Here is a 19,003-nt window from a genome sequence, read left to right as displayed (position 1 = left end):
TTTTATTTAACATAATTAATTAAAAAAGTAAAATTTCTAATTGTTCACCTTTACAATAATAAAATTATCTGAATTATTAATTGAAATAAAATTTTAACATTATTCAAAACTATTAATTAATTTGATAATTTATTAATAAAAAAACTTGTTTATTATGAAATTAAAAATTTTAAGAAACATAATATAATTTTTAGAGTTATAAAAAATAATGTATTATTTAAATAAAACCTTAAAGGTGTAATTGTAATCTTTCCTTAAAAAAAACTTCAGTCTCCAAGGACAGGGATGGTACAAGTCATAATCAGAGGTGGAGAGTGGGTCCAAAACCTAACCCACATCTCAACTCTCTCTCTCTCTCTCTCACAGCAGTCACTTATAGTAATCACTATCCTCCACTACACACCAGTGGGCAAGAGATTCCAATTTGGCATACCATGAAAGAAACCCAACACTCACGTTAAAAGGATTGTTTGCCGCTCAGCCTCAGCCTCAGCCTCATCTGAGAAGAGAAGAAGAAGTGATGGAAAAGAAAAGAAAAAGAAAAGAAAGATGAGAGAGAGAGAGAGAGAGAGAGGATTAGGGGGGGGGGACCAAAGCATCAAATCCAAGCCCACTGTACACATCAAAGGCTGACCACATCGCACCCCAAACAATGTGCAGACAAGGATCTCACACTCCCTTTGGTTTTGGTGCTTTTTAATTTCTTTAGAGCATCGTCACAGTGTTTCATACTAGCATCTACCTGCAGGCCCCTATCATAGTTTCTTGTACACTATTGCCCCTCTCTAAATTTATATTTCTTTATATATATATATATTCTTTTTAATGACGAGAAATTTCTTTAAGACGGTTAAATTGAATTCATCTCTACCTAATAAATTTTGAATACCTATAAGACATTAATTAAATCCAAGAAATCTCTATGAGACAGTGCCAAATTAGATCCATCTCTGCATAATAAACTCCAAATACCTACAATCACTGTAAATCACAAATATCAAATAAGCTCAAGAGCTACTATCAATAGTCAAACTTAAGATATCTCAATTTACAGTTTATTCTAAAGTTTAATCCCTTTTGCCAGTTGGATAACTATGACTTTTCAACCAACTAGACTCAAAGGAGGTACTTAGAAAAATAATAAGAAATAAGGCTTTCATATTCTTTAATTAATCACATTGTTTATGCATATTTTAAAATGCATTGTTTATTATAGTATCATATTTCTTATGTCCCCAAGCCCAATAGAATGTGAATGAATTCTTTGTATTACATATAATAATTCTCACTAATCTATCGTGCACCCTAGTTTATGCATATATAGCATATCATTTGTGATGTTCAAGAGAGAATGTGAATAAATTCTCTTATTATATAATACTGACAATGTTTTTTTTTTTTCTTCTGAAATTTTATGTTTTTTTTAATCAGAATCACATGACAATAATATTTTATAATTAAAAGGCATTGATGTGTTCTTTATTTCTAAAGTAAGAAGTTCACAATTCATTCTATATTAATTGTATATTATATATATCAAAATAATATAACAGTGATATTTTATAATTAAAAAACATATTGATCTGCTCTTTATTTTTAAAATGATATAGGCTCACAATGTAACTACATCATTCTATATTAATTATATATATATATATATATATTTTTTTTTTCCTATTTGTATTGCATTATTGATAGTACACCATGCAATCCCCATATGATGACTCAGCTATAACGTACCTCACTTTGTACTTTGTATTTGTAATGAGTGAAAAGGATACCATACTCAATTGTGCTTGCAAGCTATGAATATATATCAGTAAAAATTGCAAATAAGTCGGACAATTTTAAAATAATTTCACTACAGGTGTGCAAGCCTGACGCATAAAAAAGACTTGCACTAAACCTTGGTTTGGTAAATATGTTGGAACTAAATAAGTATATAAGGATAGAAAAAAAGTCACAAAATCACAAAATGACAAAATATTTGACTTTTAATGCAAAATTATCAAATTGACCCATTTACAAACAAAAAGTAAAAAAAAAAAATCATTTTCAAGTGGAGGGCAATTTTGTCATTCTAATGCAAAAAAGCCAAAAAACCAAACAAGAATACCAAATGAACAAAAAAATTTCAAGCTAAAAAAGTCAAAAAAATCAAAAAACTAAGTTTGCCAAACGACTCCTTAGACACAAAAAAAATTTGCACTACTACGAAAATAAAATTATTTTCACACTATTCAAGCGAAAATAAATGACAAATGGTGTACATAAAGAGGGAAAATTATATGGTAACCTTGGGATAAATTCATGTGATGATCCCCAACTTATTTTTATTGATTGAAATAATAAACTGACCACTTTTATGTTAACTTCTAGAAAACAATTGGACAAATGTTATACATTAAATGGTATGAACCATTGCCCCAAAACTACCAAATAACTTCTTCATAAATAGGGGCTGAAATATTCAGGCCTCATAATAGTAGATATTTTTATAAGGAAAAAACAAAAAGAAGCATAACATTAGTAAACAAAATTAGGTGGTTGCTAATTCCTCACCAAAATTTGTAAATAGTACACTAAAATGAGGGCAAGGTTCAGTTGAGTTCTTAATAATAATCAAAATATTTTTTCCCTTTAAATGACAAAATGATTCTTTTTTTTTTTCCCCAATGTTTCAAAAAACTCATTTCTTATTTTCGTCTGATGATACTAATTGATCCAAAACACTCGTTCCTTGATAGTATCTATCGATACTTCAAAGTTCGAGAAAGAATAAATCACTCAATTTCCTTCAAAATGTGAAAAATGATTGGAATTAAGTGAATAAAATTGTAGAACTAATTGTCTTCGTACAATATAGGTAATAAATAAATCTAATAATCAATTGAAATAAGAATAATGATAGAGATGAAAGTTTTAAAATAGAATAAAAAGAGATTAGGGTTCATGAAAATAAAATATAAAAAATCAATCTATTCCCCTCATGCATGTTCAAAGAATCTCCCCTCTATTCCCTTTCACATATGGTCAGATGGACCGTTGCTTATGGCATTTTCCAGTGCCTTATGTCCTGTGGGCCCTTTAGAATGCTTTACATCTATACAATCATGATATTGGTAACATTCTATAACATTATGAAATTAATAATTTACAAATTTTGGTCAGATGACTAATGATATATAAATAGAAATTTTGTACAAAATTTTTATATAGAAAGATGTGATTTCATTTTTTAACCAAAACACATTTCATTATAATTTATAATTTTAATATTGTCACTGTCATTATCACATCATTCTAATTGATATTTTTGTAAATTATTTTATTTATTATACGAGTAATAAGACATATTAAACTAATATGATTATAATTTATGAAAGGATAAACACAACATAATAAACAAATGTCATGATCATATTAAACAAATCTGAGAATGAAAGCAAGCAAAAATATATAGATATAGATATGATAATGTTAGTGACAAGGGTCATTCTCTACTAAGCTGTCAAACAGGTCATGTTGAGTTTGATATTAATATATAGTACAGACAAATTATAGAATTGATAGTTGCATAAATTCTCAATGTCATATCTTTGCATAATTTTCTTTGATCTTATATTGATTTGCTTACATCACCTAAATTCTTTTCACTTGCATTCCTTTTCTTCCTAAAACATCATATTAGTCAATAAAATCAATTTATAATACTTGATCATGGCACTTCAACAAAAGACAAAATAAATAAATAAATAATAAAAAATTCGACTCTTCTCATATGCTAGTGGAAGTCTTTCCCCACTTGTCTTTGAATTTTATTTTTATATTTATTTTTATATTATTATTATTATTTTTTTTTTAATTGAATTTGTAGTTTGATTGTAATATTATATTGTTGGACTTTTCTAAATAATTGAATGTTCAATGTGATATAAATCTGAATTCTTTCCTTTAAAAATAAAAAAAAAAAAAAAAAAAAACCTATAGCAAGTGCAACCAAGCCAAATTCCAACCTAATTATGCTCTCACAAACACATCATCAAGTCTTTGTTTATCAATAATTACAAAAGTTTTTTTTTATTCATAATTACAAATGTTTATCTAAACTTTTTGTATTTATTAAGTGTCTTTTCCCTTAAAACAAATTATGTTGTTGTAATAGTTGTACTTGTTCTATCTAATATGTTGTAGTAGTTTCCTCTATTACTTCATTCTTTAATTTTTGCTTTTATTTTTCAACTACAACTTTATTCTTTAATTGAGCAAGGCCCTTTTTTTTTTTCAATTACCTAAAAATATGAAAGTGTGATCTAAATTTAATTCATACATGAACACCACAATACATCATTTGAATCTCAACTCAACCCTTCATTTATATTTTGGGTCATTTTCCTGGAATAGAATTCTGGGTACTAAACTGTTCCTAATTATTTCTTAATATACTCAACAAAAAATAAATAAAGATGACTCAGCTTGGTTGGTCCACATAATCATGTTTTTTGTTAACATAATTATAGAAGGGTCAAAGTTGCAATAATTTTAATTTAACCACAGACAATCTTACAAAATCCACTAATCAAGCCACATGTTACCAACTTAGGGGACCATTCTACTGCAATGGTCTGTAACATGATTTGTGGTCCTCTTTGTGTACTCCCGGGACAAGTATTACATGGTAGTTTACTTTTATGATGATTATTCATCTAGATAGTAAGATTCATCACTTCTGTATCGTTATTTCAGGAGATAACAAGTCTCTATTAATTGATAATTAATGTTAAGTATTGTTTCAAGAGTACCTAATAATTTATTTTTGTAGGGGTTGAGGTTAGCAACAAGAAGGAAAAATGCTGGGGAAGGGACTAGGAAGGGCGAAGACTGGTAAGTGTGGGGTTGGTGGGAGCTAAGAGGGGTGACTGGAAGCTGGAGAGGTTGAGCAGGGAGGAGAAAGAACAGAGGGAAGAGAGAGAGGGATTAGGGTAAAATGAAAGGGGCAATTATGTCAATTCCTCCATGATTTTGTAATTTCTTTTTTTATTCCCATCGCTTTTGCAATTACTTCTACTTCCCATTTTTCAGCAATTTTCCCCAATTTTTTCCTGATTGTGTTGCTTATCAAACATAAGATTGTGAAAGTAAACTACAAATTAGACCAACAAAAAAACTTAGCATGTAGATTGATATCAATGTGCCTATTAACACAACTATAACTACATTTGAGTTCTAAAAGTTGGATATGATTTTATTACTGACAAATGATACCGAACTATTCGTACCTAAATCTAATCACTGTAACATTGTTGTATGCCCATGGATTCTTTTCTATAATAATTCTTACAACGGATAATAGGGGGGAAAAAAATTCTAAACTCCAAGGCCAATACGATGGTATCCTCATTTTCTCAAATATGTTTGAGATGATTTTTTATTTTTATTTGACGTGCGGTCACGGGGTTGCCCATGAAAGGCAGGGCAAACCTTGACTTAACCTTCGAAGCCTTGGCCTTTCAGGTGGCACCAGTTTAGCCTTCACCCCTTCAAAAAAAAAAAAAGGGCTTTGCTTGCTGTTCAAAGCCATCCAAGAGATTTCTCGCATTACCAGAATCAAACAATTCGTGTGCTTTGGGAAAATAGGCCTCCTTGGTATTATTGTTAGAACTCCACTTGCTGAGTAATTGTTTAGCCCAAAAACGATGTTCTAAAGTGGACCTACTTATCTTAAAAGCAAATAAAAATTTTGATTTGAATACTAGACTTGGGTTGGGCCCAACCAAAATTGAGCCTCCAAGACCATGACACTCTTGGCAGTATACTTAGCCCAAAATTTCGCCCAATCTACCTCTAGACAAATCCAAATTTAGACCTACCCTTTCCAACAAAAATAAATAAAATTATAAATGAATTAAACCCTACATTTGAGCACAAAAAAGGCCGGCCTCAGTGGATATTTGTGATACACAAACTATCTTCTGCCATGGACAAAAAATCTCCAAATCAATCCATTACAAATAAAAGCCCAAGACTCATCATCCTAGATTTTCAATGGACCAAAAAGCCCGTATCAAAATAGCCCATCAGAAAAGGTTGGCTTTGGTCGATATATGTGATACACAAACTATCTTTTGCCATGGACAAAATAATCAAAATCAATCCATTTCAAATCGAAGCCAAGACACATCATCCTACATTTTCAATGGACCAGAAAGCCCATGTCAAAATGGCCCATCTGATCCATCATCGACAAAGATTTTGTATCCAATTTGAACTTTTGAATTCTAGAGGCCCACTTTTGTCTCATCAAAAACCATCAAGGAGGCCCACAGCAGATACGACAAGGATTGTACAAGTAATGGACCCACATGGCATCACATTACACACACCACAAAGTGTTAAGACAGTTTGTCCTCACTTGAAAAATCCTGAGCATATATATTACAGTGTTAAGACAGTTTGTCCTCACTTGAAAAATCCTGAGCATATATATTACGGAAAGGAATGTTAAGAATTTCAAATATTTTATTAAATATTTTATATGATGTGAAAATTATATGGGACTCACATAGACTTCACACCTATATAATATATTTAGTAAAATATTTGGAGTATCTAACATCATTCTATTACAGAATATAAGTTCAAGTTGAGTCCATGGATGTACAACATATAGACCTAACATTTTGCTATTACAGAATCTAGGTTCAAGTTGAGTCCATAGATGTACAACATACAGACCGTGCCTGCAAATAGTCCAAATTAGGGGTTTATTTAACTTTTTTTTGGCCAAGCCTTTCTTCAGTTCGAAAAATAGAGTGCAGTATAGACCCGTGAGCTCACCACGACTCCTATTTTAATAATTTGATTTATTTATTTATCAATTTTATATATAAATTATTGATGAAAAAAATTAAATTGATGCAACTAACATAGCCATTTGATTGACATGTCATAAAAAGTGAGTGATAAATATGATTTTAAAAACACAATATTTATTTTGCTAGAACAAATATGATAAAATCATGTAATTATGATTATCAAATCAATTAGATGTTTTTTTATAAATGATCTACGCACAAAATCTTACAAAATAAATATATTAAATTATTAGAATGCGACCCATGATAAGCTCACGAACCCGAACAAAACCCTCTAGTTCACCCAGAGAGAACCCATCTCCTTTTCTTTTTCTTTGCAAAGAAAATAACTCCATTGGTCATAAAAAAGGGAAGTAGGACAAGGACTTTTAGAAGTGGAACATAAAGAAAGACAGATACCTGAACATCAAACAGGGCACCTAGATAATTTAACAAAAAACCCAAAAACCAGATTACTAAAACAATAACAGTAAAGATAACAATACAGTTAAAGATCATGAGAAGAGCAGACAAAAAAATAAACCCAACAGAGAGCTAAACAAGACAGACACAAAACTCACCAACCACGACCATCTAAACAAAACAAAACATTACACCATTGTCATTTTCCAGTAAACCAAGGTATATCAATGGTATAAAAAGATGTGTTACAATGATTCACAGATTAATATACGGCTACATATGTATGCATCAACTAATTCAATCACTGCTCAAAAGAGTATCCCCACCAAGTCGATTAATCCAGAAATGTTCATGCATCAGGATTAGTTTCTTGTAGATTTTATTTCTTTCTTTTGTTTTAACTCACAAAAAAACAAAAAAACAAAACAGAACGAAAAAAAGAAAGAAAGAAATCCTTCTTAATCAACCAGAATATCTTTTCAATGTTTCCCTCAAAAGATGCATTTTTATCTTTTTGCTTTTTGTTTTTTCTTTGAACTATTTATAACAAAGATTTGAGCTTAAAATTATATGGACATTAGAGAAAGAGCTTTCGTCATTCAAAAGGGACGCAACCCAAATGTGATAATGAATATAGTACCATGTCATAGATAAAGCTAGGTGGCCACTATGCTGGAAATGAATTGGCTACACAAATGCAGATTTAAAATAAATGGAAGAGGCAAAATAATGTGCAAGGACATATAAAAGTAGACACAGGTACAGGACTAGTCCAACCAGATCTGAGCAAGTTTTATTTAACCATTGGCCCATGCAAGTATTCTCCTTTCACTTTTTTAATCATACACCTAAAGAAATTACAACTGTCAAGAAAAAGGACTTCCAATCACCACTATGTAGAGAGAGAGAGAGAGAGGCTCCACCAACATAGTGGGAAAAATTGGTAGTTTCTAATGAATCTCGAATGTTAAAAGACAAAGTAGAGGATGTGGGGTATCCAGTGCATGTGAGGGAAATAATGCTGGTGGGTCGGTGGCTTGGCAGCATAGGCAGCAACTATGGTAAATTAGATTTCGCTAACTTACAATGAAGATCTTAATAAGCCAGTCAAAATTGATTTTGATAGAGTAGAATGGAAAAACATGATTTATATAGTCGATCTTAAGTGGTCCGAAGAAAATAGAATTACATCAATGATAATTATTTATCAAGTGAAAAACAAATATATAAGCAATGATAAAATAAAATAAAAGCAATTGGTAGAAATAAAAAGGTTGTGGTGCGGGTTCAAATCACGGCTTGTGCACTAAGGTTCAAACTAGGGATGAAATTGAGATTGTAATTTAGTATCATATCTAACACAGAAAAATCTGTATGATGACAGATTGAAGTAAACTTGGAAAAGCATAGAAATTACTAAAGATCATACCAACTGATTATTAGTAAATGCTTCATGTCATAGTGTTTACTCATGCATATATCCGAGGTGTCTTGTATAATAAATAACCCATGTAAAAAAGTTAAAAGTGAAATATAGCTAGATAAGTCATGACTCTTTGAGCTCAACTTAAACTCTGCTTCTTGCCCTTCGCTAATTGTTTTAGAGAAAGATTATTTATCACTGCATTTACTTCACTTTTTTATTTCACCTTCTGTATGTATTCATGCAATCAACGCCATGTGTACACGTGGGGCCATCACATTTAATAAGTGGTGGAAACTCATCTTGCCACATAGGAAATGAAATATTTTGGTGAAAATTTTTGCCACATAGGAAAAAAAAAAAAAAAAATTGAAGATTGTGGCCCTCACATAGGTCCTGTTCTGTTTTTCACCATTCTCCCAAAGTTACAATCTTCATCAACTTCTTCTTCTTCTACAACTACTATTTTCTACTCACTTTCCTTGTTGTTCTCTAAGATGGAAACCATCAAAGCTGGAGGAAAGAGACGCATGAAAGAAGTGGAGGGGGACGAGGAGGAAGAAGAGGAAGACGAAGATGTTGTAGAGTTAGACTCTGGGGAGGATAACAAGAAGATGAAAGGACCATCCGGCAGGAAAGGATCTAGCAGTGGAGGATCAAGGCAGCGTTGTTGTCAGGTGGACAACTGTACAACTGACATGACTTATGCCAGGTCATACCACCGCCGACACAAGGTCTGTGAATTTCATGCTAAGGCTCCAGCTGTTGATGTTGCTGGACTCCACCAACGTTTCTGCCAGCAATGCAGCAGGTTGGAAAACCCTAATATTTATAGTTTCTGTATCTCTTTAGATCTCAACTTAGTATGTGAACAAAAAAATTTGTGTTAGAGGTGGTCAATAAATGATTTCTCAGGTAGAAGTAACTATGACAAACAAAGAGATGTTAATTGAACTTACCTATTAATCCTTGAACAAATTAAGTAACAGTATGGTGATATATTGAATGAAATGTAGAAGAACTAACACATGTGGAAGTACGAAATCATTATGCATAATTCAGAGAAGTGAACTTAATATTGAAAATGAGATTGATAACTGAATGGAAACTGAATATTCTTAATATTTGTCATTCCATTAACAATTCATCTTAATTAATAAACAATAGTCATGTTTAATTCACAACACTAATAGTGAGGTATTAATAATCCTATCAAATTAGTGTGATATTCACTATCCAATTAGATTAAAAGAATAAATTATCCATTGGATTAATAATCCCACTCCCACCCCATTACTAATAATCTACAAATTTGTTGGATTAATTATCCATTGGATTAATATTCCTAAACCAAAATGTTAAAACAAACATAGGATAATTGGGTCCACGGATTAATAACCTCAATCCCATTCTCTAATCCATCCAATCAAACATGCCCAATATGTACAAGGAACTATAACCAGCATTTTCCCCAGCATGTAGCTCTTGTGCTTAAATTAATATCTCAAAAGTCTAATCTACTTGCATCAAAATTACAAGAAGATAATAAGGTTTAGGCATTTTGCAAATTCAAAACTGTGGTGGTGAATCTATTTACTTTAACATCTCTGTCACGACAGCACGTGCTTTATCAAAAGCTAAAATAGAAGCACTGTGTTCCTAAGAGACATCCAAACACAAAGCAATCATACCGATCTTCATTGTTCTATACTAATAACTATCTAGTGGTGGATTTCTGGTGATTTTTAAGATGATTTTCTCATCACTGCGAGGGTTAATCTAGCTAGTCAGACCTTGAGTGTTTTTGTAGATCTATCTTATTATAAAGATGCCAGGTTTCTTTTTTATGTATATAGTTCTTTCATTATAGTTTTTGTGTTGTGAAATTAAAAGTAACTTGTTTTTCTAGTTCTTATGATCAATAAAGTGCATTTAGGTCAGTTTATCCAACATCAACAATTCAAATGGAAGCTAAACACCAAGAAACCAGAAGAATATATAGCATTGGAACAAATCCCAACTCAGTGATCCATTTCACCGCCAATCATTCATTAACAAAACAGGGACATGTCTGTCAAGTCTCTATCTAGGACAGCGGCTCAGCAAGTGGGGAGGATGAGATCAAGGAAAGCTCTTGTCAATGGTGAGAATGACCAGATGGTTTCTCATGGTAAGAGAAAAAAATCACTGGCTTTAGTGTTGAATGGTAGCAAGGAGGGAAGAGCTCGTGTGTTGAAGAAGAAGAATTCAAAGAAGTTGATTGTATTGCTACTCATTGTTCCCAATCGCAGGTCATCTATTTCAACTGATGATATTACGAATCACACTCAACAAATACCAAAGGTGGCAACAGTGACAATTAAGATCAATAATCTTTTGGGCTCGGATTTTGGTGATAATGAAGAGGGCATCTTCCAAAAGATAGTGGAATTGGAAAAAAAAACAACCACAAATTATGGATTCAGGATGGGCAGAATTCACATTCAGGATGAACAGGTGAATTATTGTAAGGCAAGGAGGAAAAGGGTGTCTATGCTTTCCCATTAAAATGCATTCATCACCTGAAATAGAAGGGGCTTGGGGAATAGAGTGAAAAAAGGAGGGTAATTGAGAAAATGGTATTACCCTATAAGCCGGAGCTTTTATGAGTTTAAGATAGAAAAATGAATCGCTGGATGAGGGAGGTGTTACAAAGCCCGTGGCCATAGGCGAAATTTGAAGTGGTTGATGCTGATTGTCAAGCAGGTGGGCTGATTTCAAAATGGAATGAGGAAGTCTTCTCAATGGAAGAATCCATTTAACGCAAGGATTTTATTCTTTTGAGAAGAAAATATAATTCTCACTTTGACTGTGTTAATGTATACACTCCAAAAGAAACAGTGGATAGAAAAGCTGTTTGGGAGGAGTTGATACAGTCAAGAAGGAAATTTCAAATGCCCCGATGCTTGGAGGGAATTTCAATGGAGTGAGTTAGCTGAACGCAGGGGTAACTTAGGATTGATAGGGGAGTATAACAGATTTTGGAGACTTAACTAATATAATGGAAGAAAAGGATCAACCTATGTTAGGAAGAAAATACACATGAACAAACTTTTCAAGATGATGAAATGAAAATTAGGTTGTAGTGGTTTCTTTCGTCAGAAGAATGGTTTCAAGTTTTCAAAATTCAGCATAGGGGTTTGCCAACATCAGATCACTGCTCGGTAACAGTTTGTAATTAAGGAAAGAAAGTAATTGAGGACCCTAAACCTTTCGGTTTATTGATGCTTGGCTTCACCACCCTAATTTATGGTTAGTTGTAAAGGAGGAATGGGCAAAGGTTAATGTTAAAGGGTGGGCAGGTTTTATCCTGTTGAAAAAACTCCAGGTTTTATCCCTCGCAGGTTTTGTTAATGTCAAAGGATTTTGGTAAGACCAATATTGCTAGGATCCAAGGCAAACTTCATGAAATGAATCTTTCACAAGAACAAAGATGCTTAAATGAAGATGAAAAGGAAAACAGAAATCAGTTGAGATATTTTTGTTAAGATAGACAAATAGAGAAGCTGAGCTATTATGGAAACAAAAGTCAAGGCAAGGGTGGATAAAGAGTAGGGATAAACCACTAAATATTTTCATGCAGTTCCAAATAGTCAGTTTAGGAAGAATTTTGTAGGTCACAATGAGGTGGATGGCATGGACCGAGATGACCTTCAGGCAAACCAAAAAAAAAAAAAAATGAAGCTGTAAATTATTTTAGCAATTTGTTTGAGTATTAGGAGAGGCCTATTTTGACTAGAGTCTAGAAGTCTGTTGAACTATTTAGACAAAGATATGGCTAGAAATCTGGAAGCTCACTTTTCTGAATATGAAGTATTAAACTTTCATTAAGGAGTGTGATGGATTTAATGTTCCGAGGCCAGACAACTTCAATTTGTCTTTTATTAAGAAGGCTTGGGGGATAATTAAGCATGATTTAGTGAATTTTCTGCAGGATTTCTATACAAACAGGACTGTCAAAAGACTCAATTCTACTTTCGTAACTTTAGTTCCAAAGATAGATGGTCCTAGTTTCAATGATTTCAGGCTTATTAGCATGGTTGAATGTGCATATAAAATCTTGTCTAAGGTTCTCTCAAATAGAATAAAAAAGATTATGCCAGTGATTGTCAGTGAGTCACAGGTCGATTTTGAGGAAAATGGGCAGATTCTTGATGGAGTTCTCATTGCAAATGAAGTGGTTGATTATTGGAATAGGGTGGTAGTGGTGGGTGCTAAGAAAAGTCAATTTTCAGAGAGCATATGAAGATGTGGATTCATTGTTGGATCCCACTTGTATGATTTCTAGAGATTGGAAGGCGATTTGTGATACATAGTTTTGTAGTTTGTTTTGTTTTCAAATTTCTTTCATAACCTTGTGACTTCTTGTCTTCTTTTGTATTTCATCTCTTTTTAGTAACATCTTTTTGTTGCTGAGAGAGAGAGAGGGAGCATATGACTGTTAATTGGAATTTATTGTCACATTTGTTAGATAAAATGGGGTTCCAGAGTAAGTGGCATAGATGGATCAAAGAGTGTATAACTTCATCATCTTTTTTATTCTTATTAATGGCTCTACAACAAAAAAATTTAAAGCCAAGAGGCGCTTGAGACAGGGTGACCCTCTACCACTGTTCTTATTCCATGTGGTGGTTGCAGGCTTGAATGTGATGTTTGAAAGAGCAAGGAACATCGGTCTCATAAAAGGGGTTTGTTTCGAACCAGGGAATGTAGTGATTTCCCATTGGAAATTTAAAAACAACAACAGTAGTCTTCTATAATGAGGATTTGGATGAGTTGGTGAATATTAAAAGGATTTTAAGTGTTTAAACTGTTATCAAGGCATAAGATCATTTTCATGAAAAGTCAGGTATGTGGGATGGAAGTTCACGAGGCTTTCATGGAAATAGCAATCCTTTTGTTCAAATGCAAAGAAGGCTCACTCCCAGTTACTTATCTTGGGATGGCACCAGGAGCCAACCCAAGGAAGATTATGACATTACAATCTGTTATTGACAAGTGTAAAAAGAAATTGGCCTTCTGGAAGAGGAAATTTTTTATTTATTGGATGGAGGTTGACACTCATTGAGGCATCACTTTCAAACCTACCAATGTATTATATGTCTTTGTTTAAGATGCCAAAAGAGGTTGCAAAGCAATTAAAAAAGACTTCAAAGACAGTTTTTATGGAGTGACAGTGAGGAGAAGAGGAGGCTTCATCCAGTCAAATGGAGTATTTTGATTTTGGATATATATATATATATATATTATATATATATAAAAAAAAAAAAAAAGAGGGCTGGGTATTCATAGATTGATTTGGAAGAATGTGAGTTTGCTTTCCAAATGGTGGTGGAGGTTTGCTAAACAGTAATGGAAGAAAAGTATGGATATTATGTTGATTGTTGGCTTCCATTTGTTCCAATTCATGCCAAGATGTGTAAGACAAGGTCTAACATTGTGTCACTTCAGGATAGTCTCTGTTTTTGCTGTATTATATTCAAAAAGGGGTTTAGCTATTAGGGTAGGTTCAGAAACTCAAACGAAATTTCGGCATGATGTTTCGATGGGGGATAAACCATTGAAGAGAAATTCCAAAGGCTATACTCATTATCCATTTAAAAAGATTATCGTATCAGGGGATTGTAAAGTGTTTCAGGAGGGGTTGTATGTGTGGGAAGAAAAGTTGCTTGACAGTCTGCCAACAAAATTAGAAAACTTTCAGCACCAGAATCAGGTTGATGATTCTATGTACTGGAAATGGGACAATAAGGCTGTGTTTGGATCATTTTCACCCACCTTTTCCCTTTCCCTTTCCAAATCCCTACCCAAATCCATGATCCAACCACAACAAACTAACGGAATTTTCAGTTTAAAAATATGTTATAGCCAATGCCAGATAAAGCTTGATGAGTCTGTACTCTTTGTGCCATCTTTGTCTCTCATATGGAAGAATTTGTGTCCTCATCAAATTACAATTTTCTGCTGACAGACTGTTCAGAGTAGAATTGCGACTTGTGATATGCTTTTGAAACGAACGATTATTTCAATTAGTGGACAGATGAGACAGCTGATCATGTCTTACTTCAGTGTGATTTTGCATGGAAAGTATGGAATGGATGCTTACAACAGTCAAAGAATCAATGGGTTTTGTACTTCATCTTTAGAATTGTTGATGATATGGCGGTTTGATAATGCCTATAGGGATTTGGAAAGAGGAATTTGGAAGTCTATTTTCTTTGCTGGTTTATGGTCCTTATGGAAGGCTCGTAATGATGTAGTTTCACAATTGGCATGATTTCGTGGAACTGATCAAGATTAGAACTGCTTTCTGGAGCAAGGTATGCTGCAATATCTCAGAATACTCAGTTAATGGTTACATTGGTTAAGTTTCCAATTATCCCAATGAGCCAACAATACATATCAAGCTATCCAACATTATTGAGATGTACAGAGGGCATTAGAAATCTAAATTATCAGAATAGAAGGAAAAGGAGTCTCAAAGAAGAATTTTGGGCACAAAGGCTGACCTTGCGTGGAAGTAACTGGAAACGGGATATCAAATTATGAACTTAGTCAATAACAGGCTATATGAGGGTTCTTGTAGGAGCTATTTGACGATTCTTATGATTTCATGAATTGTCTGATTTCTATCAGGTTTCGGTAACAATCAGTTGTTATGTTCGAAAACAGGATATTCTGCTCCAACCGCTTAGGTTGCCTTTCACTCTTTTAATCAGAAGATGTTTTTCATAAGGCTCTATGGCCTTATCTGGAAATGCCAGAAATGCGGATTTGTTCTGAAATATGGAGGGTACTCGCAGTTGTTTCCCTAGGAATACAAGGGAGGTGTTTACCTTTTACAGGTGACTTCGCTCTATTAGGAGTCTTTGCAGCATGCGATATTTGTTTGGGCATTTGGCTCAGTTTCAGTATGGGATTATAGGGACATTAAAAATCATTTTTAGATGGGGGTCATTTTGTCTTGTATTGCTTTTGGTGTTATCTTTAAGTTGGCTTCTTGTCACTTTTTTCTTTCTAAAAATTGTCTCTCTTTCAATCATCTTCTGCAGGTTCCATGAGCTATCGGAGTTCGATGAAACAAAAAAGAGTTGTCGCAGGCGTTTGGCTGGACATAATGAGCGTCGCCGCAAAAGCTCATATGAGTCTTATGGAGAAGGATCAGGCTGAAAAGGGAACAGCCCTTTCAACCATCCTTGCTACCATGCTCTCTATCTTCTGTCAATCATCCAATTTCTATACGAAGAAATTGTCACCTATCTATTATGTGTGCTCCCAATCTTCTGTCAATCCTAGAGTTCTAGGAATCCAGGTTGTTGTTGTTTAATTATATGAATGTAAGCGTTGTGCGTGTTTGAAACAAAATAGCCTAACGGCACTGTAGATTTGGTTCGATGGATAGTGATTATCCTGAACCACGCTATCCTCTGCATAATTGTACTCTCTAGTAAGACTTGGTTTCTATAATACTTATTTTACTACTTCTTATTGTGTCTTTCTTTCCTCTATTCATGCTTATTTTGAGCCTCAATATTATACAGAATTATAAATTGATCCCGATTGGATTAATGCAATGCAAGACGAGTTGACTGCTCTCAAAAAAACTCGTACATGGGAGTTAGTTCCATTGCCTACAGGTAAGAACCTTATTGTGTGTACCATCCATTTCAGTACTACTTTCTGTTGGTATGATTGAAGGTATAGATTTACTCTGTGGGCAGCTGGCCCTTTAGGATTATTCTTAGTCATAATGCATCTTCATTTCTAAATGATCAATTACAAATACTATATGATTCAATTTCATATTTAAGGTCAACACACCAAACCCTGACCTAGAATTTAACCTCACATTAACCTTTCCAAGTCAGCCATCATTTGGAAACTCATTGATAACAACAGATTGGTTGAGGCAATACACACATTCATCTTATGTGAAGTGTTAAAACAAGCACACATCACATCTTGTGACCTAAGATGTCACCTTGTGGGTAATTCGGCTTTGAAGGAGTTGAGTTGTGTTGTTTCTCTTGTTTTTGAAAGAAAGATAAGAAAGTTGGCTTGCCACATGCCTTGAATTTCCATTTTCTTTTTACATGCTTTAAATTTCACGCTATATTTAAAAGAAAAAAACCAAGATTAATTATATATGCTCTTCAATAATTAATCAATATACTTGAGAGATATGTACTACTATTTACTCACTATAATATCTTTCAGATCAAATCATTAATTTTGCACTTTTAAGTTGTTTTTTGGTGTCTAGAATGTTGTGGGTCACTTCCATCTTAAAATCTTTTATGTTGGCAATGTTAACTGCTAACATCTAATCAATTTATAACATTCTCCCAACGTATTTAGGTGGCTTTTTTGCCTGACTAATTTTTTTTAATTCAAAGTTAAACAATAAGTGTACGGACAAACTTATTTCCCATTCTACATTAAAGCCTGATTAATAATCAAATTTTTGTTATAAATTTTTTTTTTTTTAAATAAAAAAAAAAAACATTTTTTTAACTTGAATGCAAACACTTGGCAAAAATTGTACTAATTATTTAATTTTAAATTTTAAAATAATAATAATGAGCTCAAAAATCCTATTTAGGCACAATTTACTAGTAAGAAGCAAAAAATATGTTTTGGAAGCATCTTTGCTCCATATTCATAATTATATGCATATGACTCACATAAGCATAATGCACTTCCCTAATAAAATTTAATCGAAGGACCCGAAAATGTCAACAAAAGCTTGAGAGAGAGAGAGAGAGAGAGAGAGAGAGAGAGAGAGAGATACCAGAAATCTTCTGCAAGCCCTTAAAGCCATTGAAGCTCTTTCTAATCAGTGTTTAGACCTTCTGTCAAGTTGAGTCAAGATGAATGACAGTAAAGCACAAAGCACTGTGCCTATGAGAAGATTGCCTCCGGCAGGTTTGCTGCAGCACATTTTTGAATTTCCTGTTATATGTTAAAGAACAACAAAATGCAAGAACTTCTCTCATAAAATTTAATCAAAAGACATGAAAATATTGGATGCAAATTTTACTGCTTTCTGTTGAAGTTAAATTATGCAAGGCTAGTAGGCAGATAAATGAGCCATGGAAACAACCAGCAGTGTGTCAAGATATCAAAACAAGCATTAGTGTAAGAATGATGAATAAAAACAAAAGGAAACAAATCTTACAGAGAGAGACACAGAGATTATTGCACTCATCGGCATGTTATTTGGCAAGAGGACACGTGTCAACAAGAAGGTCTGATTAAACTTGTCTCAATTGTCCAAATGAACCACATGTTCACATATAAGACTGGACAAAAAAATCAAGGTTTTAGACATCCCATCCAAATAAACCATTCTTGGCACCACAGTCATATCCATTGTATATGATCATCTTTTTATCCCCTCGCTATGTGCATACTATGCACCAGTTATGAATGGAAATTGTTCGAAAATTAGATCATATATAAAAAATACTCTTCTAGAAATGATGTGGCAACATTATCTTTTAAACGAAAAAGAGCAGTAGTTAGCTAAATAAGCCACATTGTTTTGTTTGTGCAGTATTACTATTCAAAAATTCAACACTTGTTGAAGGACAAAATATTAACACCAGCAATTGTCTTCATGTAATCCCATTGAGTTGTGATCACATTAAATAATATACAATTGTCTCTCACCTCTCAAACACAAATATTTCATAGCCAAACGCAAGCTTGAACTTTTGCTTTTTCAACTCAGGATTCAAACTACGAAAAAAAAAAGGTGTTGGCACAGTTGTCCATGACGGCAAATGCAGATTGAATACCTCAAACGTAGGGTTAGTTGCATTGCAAGGTAAGTTAACAGAATTCACATCCCAAAGAACATAAATTTCTACCATCAACAGCAACTACACTAGGGGATTATACTCTCCAGCAAGCACAACTGAAGGACCTTTAACTGACTACAAATTGATAGTGTCATATATATATATATATACATCTGAAGGTAGTGGCCTAGGCGTACAACAAACAACATAGGTCTACTACACACTAGAAACAGATTTTTCTACATTCATCTCCTTCAGCAATAATAGTTATCATAATACTCCAGTGATGGCCTGAATTATTTGCCATTGTTAAGCTATTGGGACTTGAAAGAGAAAATAGAATTCTTCAATATAAGAAGTTGAAGCAACCTAGCAAAAGATTGAAGCCTAGAACCCACCCTTGTACAGATATTATGCATAAGTTGCCGTCTCTTCACTTAGCAAATAATATGGTTAGGAAG

At 33.3% G+C, this 19,003-nt stretch overlaps 1 protein-coding gene across 1 annotated transcript; it reads left to right on the top strand.

Moving 5' to 3' along the window:
* The first annotated feature begins 9,103 nt into the window (after positions 1–9,103).
* Positions 9,104–16,220, top strand: SPL3 (squamosa promoter binding protein-like 3). The gene is made up of 2 exons (XM_028221262.2): positions 9,104–9,511; positions 15,792–16,220. The coding sequence occupies exons 1-2, from the start codon at positions 9,198–9,200 to the stop codon at positions 15,907–15,909; spliced, it is 432 nt and encodes a 143-aa protein (XP_028077063.1). The 5' UTR covers positions 9,104–9,197; the 3' UTR covers positions 15,910–16,220.
* Positions 16,221–19,003: the final 2,783 nt, after the last annotated feature.

This window comes from Camellia sinensis, chromosome 9 (genome assembly GCF_055761805.1).
Source record: "Camellia sinensis isolate YWXY chromosome 9, ASM5576180v1, whole genome shotgun sequence".
NCBI classification, from domain to species: Eukaryota; Viridiplantae; Streptophyta; class Magnoliopsida; order Ericales; family Theaceae; genus Camellia; species Camellia sinensis.
This window is presented reverse-complemented; position numbering and strand designations above follow the sequence as displayed.